Source organism: Lissotriton helveticus, chromosome 6 (genome assembly GCF_964261635.1).
Source record: "Lissotriton helveticus chromosome 6, aLisHel1.1, whole genome shotgun sequence".
NCBI lineage: Eukaryota > Metazoa > Chordata > Amphibia > Caudata > Salamandridae > Lissotriton > Lissotriton helveticus.
Window position 1 is genome coordinate 1,257,783,882 of NC_136067.1, and position 16,385 is coordinate 1,257,800,266.

The following is a 16,385-nucleotide window of genomic DNA, read 5'->3' on the forward strand; positions in this document are numbered from 1 at the left end:
TTGCATATGGTTCTAGCCAAACTGAGGTGGGATGATGTGCAAAATAATATTGGACTGGGATGAGACAGAGTAATGGCTAGTGGCTGAGATTAATCCAACCACTCCATCCATCACTTTTTAGGTCTTGCCTAGACTGCGCTTGCGCAGTTTTTTTAGACTTGTTGTATATACTTTGTAGGCTTCAGCCCACACATAACGATTCCTAACGATTCCTATTTGCTGGCTCGTTGTCGCTGTCATATTTCTTCTCCCCATTTCTCCATGGCATGCATGCATCATTCCTCTTCCTGTGATTAACCCTTCCCAACAGCAAGCACCAATTAGTTCTATCCAGGAATTAGTCCCATTTTAGCAACTTTTTTAGGGGCTACTTTCTTCTTTGTCTAAGAGCACTTCACACTAGCGCTCGTGTTTTTACTCGCTCCGAGCTCCGTTTCTGTAAACAGGACTAATTTCAGCATGTGATGCCAGGGGTTTCATTGCATTAAGGATCATCCCACCCCATTGTCTCATTACTTTCATTAAATATGTAAATCCTCAGTTAACCCATCTCTGTTTCTCAAGCTGTTTTCAATTAGAAGCCTCTTCAAAACAATCCAGTGTTATGCGAACGAGTCTTTTTTTAGAATCACATCTCACCGTGGACAGAGCCAGCGTTTTCTCTGTTTAGTTTTCAGCCAACATTTTGTGACTTGGTGAGCATCTCTCTCTCTCTCTCTCTCTCCGTTTTGTCCCTCAGCTCCAAGCAAGCGTTATGCAGCTTTGCAGTTTAAACAGATGCTGTCAATGCTTCCCTGGAAACAAAACAGCATGTGTTGAGAAAGAGGAGTGACTGTGTGGTGGGAGGTCCTTAAGGAATGGATTTAAACGTCCACCAGGGATTGAACATATTATAGAACCACAAGAAAACAAGTATTGGCAAGGTCAATAGGTCTTGCCTAACTAAGATCTATTGCCTTTGTGAGTGATTTTTTAGCCATGTTATACAGCACCGCGGCTGCTGTGCAGCATGGTTAAATATTAATTTTACCAAGGTGCTATGACACGTTCAATGTTCGCCTCGCCATAGCACTTTTATTTCTTTTTACTTTCCACTATGCTCCACAGCAGCTGTGCTGATGTACAACATGGCTAATTTTACATGCTCTAGGAGTTGATCTCTCTGCGGTTCCTCTCTTAAACCCGCCACCCTCTGCGAGCTGTTCCTGCCCTGTTGTTGCTTTATCCACGGTTGTCCGTGTGCTTTCCAGCACACTGCAATTCACATATATAACTCCCAGAATATAATCTTGACCACAAGTCATCGAAACTCAAAGCCTGTTCTCAATAATTTATTTCACAAACATTGCCCCCGTGATAAAAAATGGAAGTGCTTCCGGGGAAGGGGGGGGGTACAGTTCTGTGGGGCCAGTTTTTATTAGACACCTTGTTTAGAGCTATAGGTAATGCTAGTTAGACCCGCTTCTTTTCTCCGTGTAGAGGCTGCAGGGCATTGCTCCTGAGGGAAAGTGTGCGAGAGACTTGCTGTGTATGTATTAATCAAAGAGGTCTCTGTTATGTGTGAGATCCCTTCTCCACAGTGTGCCTGTTGCTCGCTGCTGCATTTCTTGTATTGTTCCTTTCACTAAACAGTCCCTATTTAGGGAGTAAAGAATGTGTTAGCTTAGAGATCATCTCTTGGCCTTCCTTTTTATTGTCCGCTATACTGGTTATTAAATAGGGTAACCATGACCAGACCCAAAGTATTGAAGCGTTTTACTTGAGCAGCAGTTATATTGAGCACCAGTTACATTACACAAGTTCACATTAATTGAATTGATTTGCCCAGGAGCACCAGTTACATTACACAATTATGTACAATCTAGCCTAAACTACACCACTTCAGTCTACATCACTCTACTCCAATATACCACACTACAATCTAAACCACTTCAACCTACTCCATTCTACCCCACTCCACTCTACACAAATCCACACAAAACCAATCTAACTCACTCCAATCTACCCTATTACACTCTACACCACTCCAATCTACCCCACCCCAATCTACCCCTCCCACACCACTTCCAATAATTTTTAGCCATGCTGAACACCAGCCACACTAGTGTACAACATAGCTAAAACACATTGCCAATAGCTCTTGCGTAAGCAAGACCTATTGGCTTTGCTTATGTTTATTTTGGACACTTCAGGGTTTCATAAAACATAAGTGTGATTATGGACCAATGTACTAAAATATCATTTTTGGTACTCCATTACAGATAATCATGAAGAAACCAGAGTATGTTAATTGTTCAGTTCAGTTCAGTTCAAATAAACTTTATTTCGGTCAAGAGTGGAATACACAGTAATCACACATGTTTAAAATACATTAAAAATTCACTAACAATTACGAATCACATTAATAATTTTAAACAAAATGTGTTCATTCAAATCATCAGAGTTAACGATGTGATGCATATAGGCGAGGGAGACAAAGTCAATTCCAGAAAGTGCGTGGTGCATTAATAAATATATAAATTATCTATTATCTAAAACAATGAGAATAAAAAAGAGGAGTACAATAAAACTTCAATTAAGAAAATGTAAAAAAAAGACTACAAATGATTGAACCAGCATGCTATAATCAAACTATTTAGTTCATTATGGCGGAATCACTACAGCATTTTCAAAGTTTCAGAAAAACCCTTCTGGTGCACCACATAGAGAACAAAAAGCCTGCAACTGAATAAACAATTGGGATACTCGAATCAGCTTTCAATATCCTAAATATTCAAGGCAGCGCCTTTAAACAAGATTTCTACAGATCTGAACCAACCAACGTTTCCTTGCCTTCTGGTAGCCTGGACAGCTAAAGAAAACACACCTACCCAGTCGGACTTCCTTTCGTCTCTACGGTCGTCTCCTCCCTTATCCTCACTTTCTCACCTCCCCTACCCCCCACTACTTTTCTCTCCCCTTTCTCTCCTCTCCTAATGTATTGCTGATTATGTGATGTAATGTGTAATTGTTGATCTTTTTCTGTTTTACTGTTGAACCACATTGTTGAACTTCCTTTCGTCTCTCCTGTCGTCTCCTCCCTCACCCTCCCTCTATTTATGTCTCTCCCTCTCTCCTCTCTCAAATGTACTGAGACTGAACTATTTTGTCTGATACCCGATGGAGCTACCTGGTTTAGCTACAGGGGAGATGGACCGTGGATTCCCTCCTTGGTCGCCACCTACCCAGTCGGTCTTTAGACAGACTTCCTTTCGTCTCTCCTTGTTGTCTCTTCCCTTATCCTCCCTTTCTCACCTCCCCCTCCACTACTTTTCTCTCTCCTTTCTCTCCTCTCCTAATTGTATTGCCTATTTTTTGATGTATTGTGTAATTGTTTAACTTTTTCTGTTACATTGTTGATTCTCATGTAAAGCGCTCTGATACCTTCGGGTCTAGCCAGCGCTATATAAAACTCTTTTAAATAAATAAATAAAGAGGGCAGAGCTAGCCTGCAACGAAGATGGCCGCTTAAGCCATCGGCTCCTCCGCCAGACTAACTATCCTGAAGACCATCCTGTGTTGCCGGTGCTCGTTCGGAGTGAAAACAACATAAAACTGTGTGGGAACGTCAGGGGCACATACTTGGAGGTCCTTACCCGAGATTGCCGGGGAGAAGCGCTGCTGCGAGCCGGTTGCGTTTTGAGCCGGGATAGACGGTCCCGCGACTCCCCAGGCCCTGAGTGCAGCTACAGGCCCACCCTGCAGTATTCCATGGCTGTCGTGGCCTGAACGCGCCCGCGTCCTGAGACTGCTGCTCTGGAGCCGGGAAGAGGACGATCGGAACTCCTGGTGAGGAGCGCCGGCCTGGAGAGCTGAGTCGGGCGCGGAGTATAAATCGAGCCCCCAGCTCCAGCAGGGCCTTCGGACCTCGGGTAGTCAAAGGCGCTGACGAGAAGGGACTGCAGTGACATTACGAACTGCCTGCTTCTGCGGACAACGTGAGGCCCTGCGGCTGGCTAGGCGCCTTTATCCAGGGAGAGGGAGATAGTGCCGGCACGCTCCGGCACTGCGCCGGAGAGCCGGGAGAAGACCACGAGCAAGTATGGGGTAGCTATTGAGTGCGTAACGAGAGGGAGCCACTGAGACACCATTACCCCTTGGATGCTTCAAGGCCTGATCTGGGTCGAGGTACTCACACCGCGTGTGGCGGCATTGTCTGAATGGTGGCTCTGGGCCATCTAACAGCAACATACCCCCTCTCAAGGCCCTGGTGCCCCCCTTGGGCGGTACAGTGGAGGGTGCGCCAGTTTACAGGTCCTCGTGCTGCAGCCTACTGTCCTGCTGGGAAGGAGTTAACGATAAAGAACTGGGTAGACGCCCGTTGAGGCTCTCGAGGGACTCCACATGTACTTGCTACTTGGTTCCCCCCCACCTGCTGCGCCGCACCTTAGGAGCTGATCCGCTCTCCTGGGGAGGTAGTGTATGGGAGAGTTGAGTGAAGCCTGAAGATTGGTAATTGCGAGAGTCGCCGCCTCGGAGAGGGAGCTTGACTGCGGAGTTGGCAGACAACTTAGACTGAGCTCCTATCGCATTTTTTATGAAGCGCCTACCTGGAGGGTCATATCGCACAAGTGCGCTGACAATAGGACTGAGGCGGATAGGTGCCTGAGAGCCCTACATCATCACTGATCAGGCGCAACAGGAGTCAAGCGCTGTCTGGATTGGGCAATTCCACCATTATGGGCCTGAGGCTGGTATATGCCCTCACATCGATGATCCACTGGACAGGAAGGTAGGGCACCGGGAACTGCACACATAGCGACGAATCGCTACCTTTGGCCCGGAACTGAGACAGACGTTAGCCGAGTGAACGCGGCCAGGCCTAGCTGCGTGTTGCTGAGATTATATACGTGCTTGGTGTACTGTGCTGCCTGGCGCCGGAGTAATTGGCGTCGCCATGGGCCGTCCGGATCGCACGCAACCTAAGCTATCGTTCGATAGTAACAAAAAATCCAAAACTGCGGAACCCCCTCCAAGTGAAACGACTGAGGGAGCTGGGGCATCGGGTGCAGATGAGGTGGCTGAGCCGGACATTCGCTTCATTTTAATGGCCATGGAGAAGAATTTGCAGAGTGGAATCGCCACCTTGGGAACTAAAATGGATGCCCTCACGTATCGCATGGATCGGATGGCGGAGCGGCTAGACAAACATGCTGAGCGCCTTGACATGTCAGAACGGAGAATAGGAGAGGTAGAAGAAGCGCAGACGACTCTGGACTCGGACCATAAGCAGCTGGGCAGGGTGATCCAGCTCCTGCAAGATAAAGCCAAGGATTTGGAGGCACGCTCGCGCAGATGCAACATACGCATCACAGGCCTGCCGGAAACCACCCAAACAGGTAATATGGAGCTGTTTGTGGAATCACTGCTTAAAAAACTGTTTGGAGACACAGCTTTTTCCGGAATGTTTGTTATAGAACGTGCACATCGCACACTTGGCCCGAGACTGAAACCTGGCGCACCACCGCGACCCATTGTGGCCAAGTTACCTAACTATAAAGACCGCGATACTGCCTTGCGACTGGCCCGTGAGAAGCAACCATTAAACTACGAGGGCAGCACGCTGTCCTTGTTCCCGGACTTCACCACCAAAGTGCAGGAGGCGAGACGCCAATTTGTCCCCATGAAACGACAACTACGTGACCTTGGGGTAGACTATGCGATGGTGTATCCTGCCAAATTGAGGGTTAACAGGCAGGGCAGATCCACCATCTTCACAGACCTGAAGGCGCTTCAGAAGGCCATGAAGGGCTGGCGCAGGGAAACCCGAAACGCAGCCAATGAAGAAGGACATGAGGAAGCTTCTGGGGGGTCCATGGAAGACCAGTACTAAGTTTCAAGATATACGACCAAGTAAGGTATGTGTACCCCAGCGGCCTGTGCAGAAGGGTGAGACTATTTCTAACTACTGTTAAATCTGAACAGGCTATGGGCGGTGGTCTGTGCAGGGATTACATCTTGCTGGAACCTTTGGGGCCGTAAGGGAGACATTGGGAAGTATGGCAGAGATATGAAAGGGAATGCGCTCCCACAAGAAACTTAGCTACAAAGCAACCTATATAGTGATATTACATTTATCCTAGGGAAGCTATGCCGCTGCACCAATTCTGTATGCCCTATACTGGGCGCGACATGGGAGGTAGACGTCATGACAGGGAAGATAGAGAGAAGGCGAAACCTACAGTCGAACACTATTGCCGTATATTGCCATAGTACATTGTTTGATCCTTATTGGAGGGCACTGGCTATTATTTACTTTTTCTTTACAGAGGCGGAGGAGGGGGGCGAGGTGGCAGGTACATTGGACAGATTGATATAGTCTCACTATGAGCAAGCTACCTGCGCCCTGTGTGTGCACCGCCTTTCCTTAAGTAACAGCTGTTTATGTTATGTGTTGATTTTTTTTTTGTATTGGATGATTGCGAGGGTGGAAAGGGGAAGGGGGGGAGTGAGTTGGGAGTTCGACTGAGGGATGTGATGTGGGGGGAGCGGGATAGGTTGGGGCACGGCCGTGTTGGGGATGGGTAAGCGTGGGAGGGGGATGGGGCACAGTTATATGCTTTTTGTTATTGGATGTTTGGTATGGAGTGGATATATGTAGTTGTAGCATGTTTTGAATGGCAACGCATTGACGAACACATACATAGGCAGGCACGTTGGAAGGTGGCGTATGGGGCCACGCTTTCCCACAAATACGCGCTAAACCTTCTGCAATGACACAGTGTACACATGAAAATGACACTATAACACTCCTGACGTGGAACGTAAGGGGATTAAATGACCATAGAAAGGTTAGCCGAGTATTGCAATATCTCTCGAGGCATGCGATTGACATAGCTCTGCTTCAAGAAACTCATTTGAGGCCGGACAGCCCCACACTGACCTACAGGGGACTGCACAACAACACACACACTGCCGGCTTCACCTCTAATGCCAGGGGCGTCCTTACATGGGTTAATCCTAAGGCCTCCCTATCCATCACTCCTTTGGTTTCGGACTCGGAGGGACAATACACTATTACGAAATGTACCGGTAGGGGTATGTCCTTACATGTGGTGAACACGTACGGGCCCAACTTCGATTGCCCCTCCTTTTACCTGACGCTGGCCAGCAAAGTTAGAGAGCTTGGCGGGGGACACGTCCTGTGGGGAGGTGATTTCAACATGACGCGACAACCGGCGCTTGATCGCTCTGACTGCCCTGACAGGCGACCCTCAGCCTCTGCCCGGGTGCTGGAAGCCGAAATGACCAGAATAGGTTTGCAAGAAGTATGGAGAGCTAGACACCCAGCATAAGGCGGGTACACACACTACTCAATGCAGCACAATATTCACACACAAATAGATTATTGGCTTTGCTCCTCGTCCCTCCTCTCTGCGTTGCAGGCTTGTGCGACGTTGCCCCGCACCTACTTGGACCATTCCCCAGTACTTGTTACGATAAAAGCCCCGATGCACAGACCCCCTCCGTTTTCGTGGCGCCTCCCTCCGTATGCACTTTTAGACTACGCATTTAGAGAGGAACTGGCGACAGCCATTGAGGACTTCTTTGAGAGAAACATAGGTTCGGTGGACTCCTTTTTGACGGTTTGGGAAGCCTTTAAGGTCTATATATGCGGCGTTGCCATCTCAAAACATGCGGGCGTTCTTGCGCCGCTGCAGAAACCCTAGTGCAGAGTCAACTCGGGAACTTGAACAAACGCTGCAGGAGTATCATGATGAAGTGGATGCGGAGGTTAAACATCTGGGGAAATATGCCATAGCTCGATCTTACGGAGAGGGGGAGTGTCCAGGGGCGGTTCTGGCCAGACTTGCCAAACAACGCAGACATGACGCTGTGTTGCCTAAATGGAGATCATCGCAGACAGACGAGGTGATGTCGGACGCGCACATTGCGAACCGCTTTAGGGAATATTATGAGGGCCTTTATGCCACAAGAGGACCGATCCCAGAAGACCGTATCCTAGATTATTTAACGCACAATAAATTGCCTTGGTTAACGAACACGCATCGGGAATTCTTGGCGCGCCCGTTTGAGAGGGAAGAGGTAGTATTGGCGTTGGCATCCATGAAGGCAGGCAGTGCTCCGGGCAGTGATGGCTTCCCGGTCTCATTCTATAAAACGTTTTCGGACTTATTGATCCCTAAACTGATGACGTTGATCGAGCAGATGGCGGAGTGCGGTGAAATGCCACCAACGATGCGAGAAGCTATTATTGTGGCTATCCTAAAGCCTGATAAACCTCCGGAGGATTGCGCTTCCTATCGGCCACTGTCGCTACTAAATGTAGACGTGAAGATATTCACCAAGATTGTCGCGAACCGTCTCAGTCCACTCATCCCTACGCTGGTCGCCCCCGAGCAGGCGGGTTTTGAAATCTGACTTAAAATTTGCGCACCGTCTTTGCGGCATTCCAGCGCACACGACAGAAGGTGCCTGCAGTTGCGGTCTTCCTGGATATGGAAAAGGCCTTCGACTCCGTAGAGTGGCCTTTTCTTTGCTTTTTACTGCATCGCATGGGGGTTGGAGATCTCTTTATCCAACTGTTGAATACGCTCTATGCATCACCAACGGCGAGGGTGCGCATCGGACCGCTCACGACTGAACCCTTTCCGATAGGTCGTGGCACCAGACAGGGCTGCCCGCTGTCTCCTCTCCTTTACGCCGTGGTTGTGGAATCTCTGGCGTGTGCCTTACGCGAATATCATGGCCACCGTGGTATCCGCTTCCGTGGATACAACCTGATAGTGTCCACATATGTGGACGACACTCTGTTGTATGTCAGGAAACCGGAGGAAAACCTCTCGAGAGTACTAAGAGAGGTGGTGCTGTTCGGCTCGCTGTCTGGGATACGTGTGAACTGGAGCAAGACAGTTATGTTTCCGCTTACCCCCGCCACTGGGAGAGTCGACTCGGAGTATCCTATAAAGTGGACCTCAGACTCAGTACGCTATTTGGGTGTCCGATTACACACGGACTCGGAGGTGGTCCTTAGGGAGAATTACGGGGTTGCGATCTCTAAATTAGAAGACTCGGTTAACAAATGGATTGAGCTTCCCTTGTCGTTACTGGGCCGAATATCATTATTGAAGATGATAGTCCTCCCTAGATTGCTGTTCCTTTTCAGTAACATCCCAATGGTTTTGTCGGGTATGTTCTTTCGGCAACTTCAAACACTGGTGCTGCGATTAGTTTGGGCTGGTAAGCAACCCAGGGTCGCTTGGGACATCCTGGTTCACCCCTATGGGGAGGGCCCCCTTAATGCCCCTGACTTTGAATTATACTATCGAGCGGCCCAAGGCGCACACGCGTATGGGTGGATGCATGGTCCCACAGATGCGCCGCATCTGCAGATTGAGAGGATAGTGGCCGACCCGACGCCGTTGCCGGCGCTCCTTGCTCGGCTTAGAGATAGGAGAACGGGCATCTTGGATTCACTTAATGCTGTAACGCATGCCTGGCATCACCTAATGGATGTGCAGGCTTGCTCGTTGCTGTACGCCCCAGGGGCGAAATTGGCGTGGTGCCACTGGCTCGGCCCCTGTAGCAACAGAGGTGTCCTGTAGACAAATTGAAACTCACTACCATGGGCGACCTTTTTCTTAATGGAACGGTCTGCACATGGGACTACGTGGCGACGAGAGACGCCCTGGGCTCCCCGGCTCTCTCCTGTTTTTAGTTCCACAGGGTGCAACAAGCCCTGCAGAAGCTGCTGGGGGAAGACATGGCGGAGCCTCAAGTGGTAACGACGTACGATTATATAGTGACAGCCAAGACTCCAACCAAGCTAATATCTCGCCTCTATCGAATTGCGCTGGCAGAACGAACAACGCACTATGCAAATCCGCGCTTGGCGTGGCAGATGGACCTGAACACTGATCTCCCAGAAGAAAAATGGGGATATTGCTGTGCTAGTGTTAAAAGTATATCGCTAAATGGACGTCACCGCCTATTACACTTTAAATTCCTTAATAGGGTTTACTACACCCCCGAACAGCTGTTCAGATATGGTTTACGTGATAGCCCTTGTTGTGAGCGATGCAGTTCACAAATGGTGGATTTTCTGCATCTCGCCTGGGCCTGCCCGAAGATAGCAGACTTCTGGCTGGCAGTGTATAACGAAGTGAATGATATCATTGGGCTGTCGCTGACTCCTTTCCCCCTGTTGGCCATCTTGGGATATTCTAAAGTTATAGCGCCGGCTTTACGGAGACTGGTGGATATGGCTTTCTTAATAGCCAAGCGTTGCGTAGCGCTCACCTGGATGCGCAGACCCACCCCAACAATGACTAGATGGAAAAATGACATACTATATTGCTGCACGCAAACGGGGCTATACAGCGAGTTACTTCCTCCGCGTAACCGTCCGAAGAACTATTGGGCGCTGTACCTGGAGAAGAGGCCTACACGGGGGGTTAACGGCATGAGTGACACACAATCCATTACCGGCACAGGGGATACACGGGAAGATACACCAGTACACGTAGACGTAGAGACTATGCCATAAGCAGTCGTGGCAGGGCCCTTTGTGTTGGCCGGGTGTTTGAAGGAGTGTACACTGATGAATATGGTGTTGTTGAGAGGGGGGTGGTATTTTGTATGCAACACGTCAATTTGAATTGGAGTTGGGGTGGTACTGACGCCTCTGAAAGATGTGCCATTGCCATAATTTTTCTGCAATATATATCATTGTGAACATGCCATTCCTTTTGCAATGTTTGATTGTAACTTGTTGAAATGTCAATAAACAAATTATAAAAAAATAAATTAAAAAAAAACAGGGAAGAGGTAGTACCCCATATCTATACTGGAGGTAAAGCTTCCTAGACACAGGGGGATTAATTAAATCTATTACTGACTCAAAGTAAGGGATATCTTTTATTTCTAAAAAGACTCTGGTTAGTTTCCCAATACTGGAGGAGATATGGAGCTGAGCCAATCTATACTCTTTATAAAGCGCCTTCATTTTGTTCTTAGATGTTAAAAAACAGGCTGTCTCTGGTTCAGACCAACATTCCCCAAGTCCAATACCAGATCGGAGGAAGAACGGATCGAGAAGGAGACGGCGTCGAGAAGAAGACCGAGAAGCCAGGAGGCCAACGATACTGCGATTCGCCCCGCCACACTTCAGGGAAAGTGTGGCTGGAAAAGGTACGGAGTCGCATACGTAACTTCACTTTCTCACGGGGAGGGGCCTGGTAAAACTTTACGGGGAGGTCATGGGCTGTATATGTGGATTTCTGTTAATTTTGTTCCACTCACCACTGATACCTATACCCTTGGGTTTAGTTCATTTTTTTGTGCATGGTGGCAGCCTTCGGTGACTCCTCACCCTTGTTCCCCTTAAAGACTTAGGGTCCAGAAGCCCATCATCTGAAACCTTTTTTGTTGTTGTGTTTCTTTCCTGTACCACCGGAGAGGAGACGAGACTGGCTCCCAAGAAGAAGAGTCCGTCGGAAGACCTTTGAGAACTTTTGAGTTTCCCTTACCTACAACCCCCTGAGGCTTTGAGCATCCCTAATGACTCTTTAACCTTTGTTTTGGACGATAACCTTTGAAAAATAAACTCTCCTCATCCAAGTAGTTCTTGTAAGTGTCATCGATACCCCCGCACCCCGCTGCCCAGTCTCACACGGCGCCAATACATTATGGGTTTAAGACTCGCCACATCCGCAATTGATGAAATTCCCATATCTAGACATAATGGGACCAGCGGGGTGCTACGTGGCAATCTAAATGACTGTCTTAAAAATTGGTTCTCCACCTGGGTTACATTGTCAAGCTTTAAATGTCCCCATAGCTCTGCACCATATAATGCCCCACCTCTAGCCTGTGCCCTATAAATTTTAATCGCCGGGCTAACTATTCTTTTACTGGGCTTATTAAGGACCTTCATGATGCCACCTGAGGTTTGTGCCAATTTTAACGTAGATTTTGTAATATGGACCCCCCATCCCATAGATTCGGAAATTGTGATTCCTAAGTACATAAAGGAAGACACTCGCTCAGGGGGGATGCCATTTAAATACGGGTTAGGACGCATACTTTTTGGGCAATTAAAAGCCATGAATTTAGTTTTCTGTAAATTTATTTCAAGGCCTCTATCCCTACAGAACATCTCAAATGTGTCCAAAATCCGTTGGAGGCCAGTTGGCGATTTAGCTATCAGTAGAGTGTCGTCCGCAAACATCATGGCCGAAATTCTACGGGAGGGTAGTTTAGGGGCACTAGATCCTTTTCTGCAAGGAGGGCATCAATCAAGCCATTAATTTAGAGGCTAAAAAGGGTTGGCGCAAGCACGCAACCCTGACATACTCCACGCTTAATGGCTATGGGTGCTGTAAGGTTTCCGTCCTTACCATGTCTAATGCACGCATAGTTGGACTCGTGAAGACGTTTAAAAAGTTGAATTAAATAGTCAAGTCAAGTCAATGTACTTTATTCGGTTTACTTGATATGAAACCATAATAGTTACAAGTTTACAAAATACATTACATCACAAGTTAAAATACACAGTATGCAAACACAGGAAAGAAATACACATTCCCCAAGTTTAAGACGATGTTGGTAGTATAACTTCAAGATTCACGAGATGAGGAGGGCAACATAAAAGATCCAATAAATAGTATAAATTAAAAAGAAGAGCCATAAAATATTTTAACCAATTTATTTAGGGTTCCAGACTTTTTCTAAACTTCAGAGAACATTTTTAAAAAACGGCCACAAAAGGAATACATTCAGGTTTTAACAGTTGCAGATAATAGAGAGCGGGACGTACTTGTACAAAATTTTACTTTTTTAAAATAGTTTTTAAATAAAAAGTCCTGGGCATTTCATAAAATTTACAAAAAAACATAAAGTGCAGCAAATCCTGAGGAGACATGTTGTCGCAGCCACAGGGTGCTAGCACTTTCCCTTTATGACATCCCCTTGGGACAGCTAATAGGAGATGGAAAAGATCCATTCTAAACCTGATTAGTAAAAATCGCTTGTAGGCTGGTAACGGCCACTGTAAATATGGTTCCAGATCTGAAGATGTTTTAAACATCATATATTTGCGAACACTGGGCTTCAGCAGTTCTTTCTCCTCCCTTTCCATTGTTTTATGTAAGATAAAGGAGTGTTTTACAAGCGCCACATCTTCTCTGGTAATACAATCAGGTTTTAAAAACAAGTCCAAGCGTCCCAGCTCGCTAAAACACATCTTTAAATATTTCAACCATGGAATGTTAATCATGTGATCTAAACTCATAATGTCTTTAAGAAGTTTATGTGTAAAATCAAGATGTTTGTTAATCCAACATTGTAGCCAAAATGTTAGGGTACGCAATGCCAAGATGTCACAAATGAAAGGCATACCAGTTTCTTCGTGTACTAATAGGTTCGCAGTCCCCTTTGGAACACACAATAACTGTTTTAAAAAATTATTTTCCGTCGCCTGTAGACCCTCAAGTCCAGAATATCCCCACAGGTAGGTCACTCCCATAGCTGGCTATAGATATGCTCTTGGCTCGATAAACCTTTAACATAGCAGCCACAGGGCGATTGCCCATCTTGGCTGCAAAGCCGAATAACGCAGCGTTAGCCCTGATCACCTCTCCCCTTTTCTTGTTTAAAAGTGCGACCCAGTTGAGCCGGTGATCTATTAGGACACCTAGATACGAAAAGGTTGTGCATGTTGGTACTCTGTCTCCATTCACCATGAAAGGATACTGTCTTTTTGGGCGCAACCCTACCTGCATCACATAGGACTTAGAGTTATTTATGGACAGATCTCTGCTAGCCATAAACCCATGGAAAGCATCAAGTAGGGTTTGTAACTCTTTCGGGGTACGGGCCAGGAGGACTGCGTCGTCTGCATATAGCAAGACGGGCAGGCCCCGCCGTCCCACATATGGGTAGTCAGCCCCTGTTTCTAACAGTGATCCTTCTAGGTCGTTAATGTAAAGATTAAAAAGGAAAGGTGCCAATATGCACCCCTGTCGCACCCCCCTTTCGATGTTAAAATTCCTAGTTACCTTGAGGTCTATGGTATATCTGATGTTTGCCTTTGTATCTCTATGCAGATCCATCAGAAAGTCCACCAGGTTTCGCTCCACTTCCATGGCCCCCATGGATTTCCACAACTTTCCCCGATTAACACAGTCAAATGCGGACGAAAGATCCATGAAGGCCATGTAGATGGTCCCTGAGCAAGCGATGGTGTACTTTCCTAGGATCAGATAGAGATTTAGGCATTGTGCCATAGTCGAGTGGCCTGGGCGGAACCCATACTGGATATCCGAGATGATCTTGTTCTCCTCCGCCCAAGCAATCAATCTCTTTAATATGACTCCCCCTATGACCTTTACAACGGAGTCAATCAGGGAGATTGGCCTATAGTTCATAGTACAATTTCGCTCTCCCTTTTTAAATACAGGCACAATTGTTGAAACTCCCCAAGATATTGAACATCCTTCCTTTGCTGCGGCGTTACCCACCGCAGTCAAGATCGAAGCCCAAAAGGAGGGGTTAGATTTAAAAAGGTCCGGGGGAATGCCATCCGGGCCATGGGCCTTCTTATTTGCAAGATTATTAATGCCCTCCTCCATTTCGTTCACAGAGAACACAACTACATCCTTGCCTGAAATCTTATCAGGCAGGTATGGTGGGGTAGATGTGCTTTTAAAAATATTAGCAAAGTGAGACACCCATTTATCCTCCGTTATGTTGGTGCCCACTTCTTTAGCCCCTTCCGCTAAAAAAGATGATTGGTTGATAATGCTCCAAAATCTGGAGCTACTAGATAGGGTCAGTGGATCTAGAAGCTCCCTCCAAATTGCTTCTTTCACTTCCATTTTTCGGGTGGCCAGGGCTTTTTTATAATTTTTTCGAAGTTTGCCGATCTGGGTTCTGTCCCTGGGTGTTTCTTTCAGTCCCGCCTTAAGATCTCTTGCGGCTTTAGAGCATAAAGGACAGAACCATTTGGGCTCACTAAACACCCTGGGTTTCCCTGGGGCAGATAATATGTCTCCCACTTTGGAGGCAATCCCTTCAAAGGCTTTAAGAATTCCGATAGCAGAAGATTCATCATGGAGGCAACAAGAAAATTCTGCCGCAAAGACAACTTTAAGTTTTCATGGAAAAGGGACGGAATTACTTGGTTCCATTTTATCCGCCGTCCACCATCAGTTGGTTGCAGCGTGTTGGTACCTAGTACTAAACCCTTTTTCTTCATGAAGCTCCCGCCCATGGTCACGCAAACTGGGTTGTGATCACTATATACACTTGGGATTATTGAGAAACCCTGAAGGAAAGATAAGGTAGTTCTGGAAAGCAATAGGTGGTCTATAAAGGATCCGTGTCCTCTACCTTTAAAGGTTGGTTCCCTTTGTTTACTAAGTGGAGAAGCATAACTCATTGCGGAAGACAAATCGAACTTGTTAAGCATATCGTTGAGAACGTTTCCCTGTTTGAAATGCTCAAAATGAAGTCCCGATATCAACGGACAATCCAATGTCCCTATATCATTAAACTTGGGGTCGCCACATGGGTGCAGGTTAAAATCTCCTACAATAATCAAGTTCTTCCTGAGAAGGCCACAGCGCTGTTCGACAAAATTATTCAGCTCGGTAATCCCACAATCCTCTTCTTTATGGATAGCGTTGCAAAAATGTATCACATAAAGGCTGCTGTCTTTTTGCCCCAAGAAAATTGCCTGTATGTTTCTGTTTTCAAACGGGATAACCCTGATGCTACATCTTAAGGCCAAAGAAGTAAAGATTGCCAAGCCTCCCATTTCTCTACCACTGTTTGCTCGAATTGCTGGGACAAAAAAAGCTCTGTACCCCACCAGCGAGATATTGCAGTTAACAAGCCACGTCTCTTGAAGACATATGATCGAGAAGTGGCTGACGAACTGCACCCATAGGAGGTCAGAGACCTTTCCCACCAGCCCGCAATGTTCCAAGAGAGTACATTGTGATCCTGAATGTACTCATTTATACCAAAAGAGTCATCAAAGTGCTCCCCAGGGGAAACAGCCATTATTTTATCAAGGCGATTATCTACCCGTAGCCCTACTCCAGGGGTGGGGGCTGGTGTTTCCGAATTTGCTTCCACAGACAGAAACTTAAATGCTGGGTTGTCATCTGGGAGATACCAATCAGAGGGTGTACTGCTATTTTTTTCAGGGGCTAGTATTTCTTGTTTCCCACGCAGTCAGTCACAGTCATAAAGACCAGAGAGAACTGCGTATCTATTTGGGCCCTCTGGAATCTGGAAATAGCCATGTCCACCCCAAGTGTGGTCCCCATTTGGTCTCATGGATAAGGAGCCCAGCCGCGATTGATCTCTGGGGTAGGGTG

General features: G+C 47.0%; 1 protein-coding gene across 2 annotated transcripts in view; it reads left to right on the forward strand.

Annotated features, from left to right (window-relative positions):
- Positions 1-16,385, forward strand: part of LOC144763405 (uncharacterized) — a 78,863-nt gene that overhangs the window by 53,364 nt on the left and 9,114 nt on the right. For both annotated transcript variants that reach the window (XM_078648978.1, XM_078648979.1), the window contains one exon: positions 11,017-11,190. In XM_078648978.1, coding sequence (XP_078505104.1) covers positions 11,017-11,190 — 174 coding nt within the window. The remainder of the gene's footprint in view (positions 1-11,016; positions 11,191-16,385) is intronic.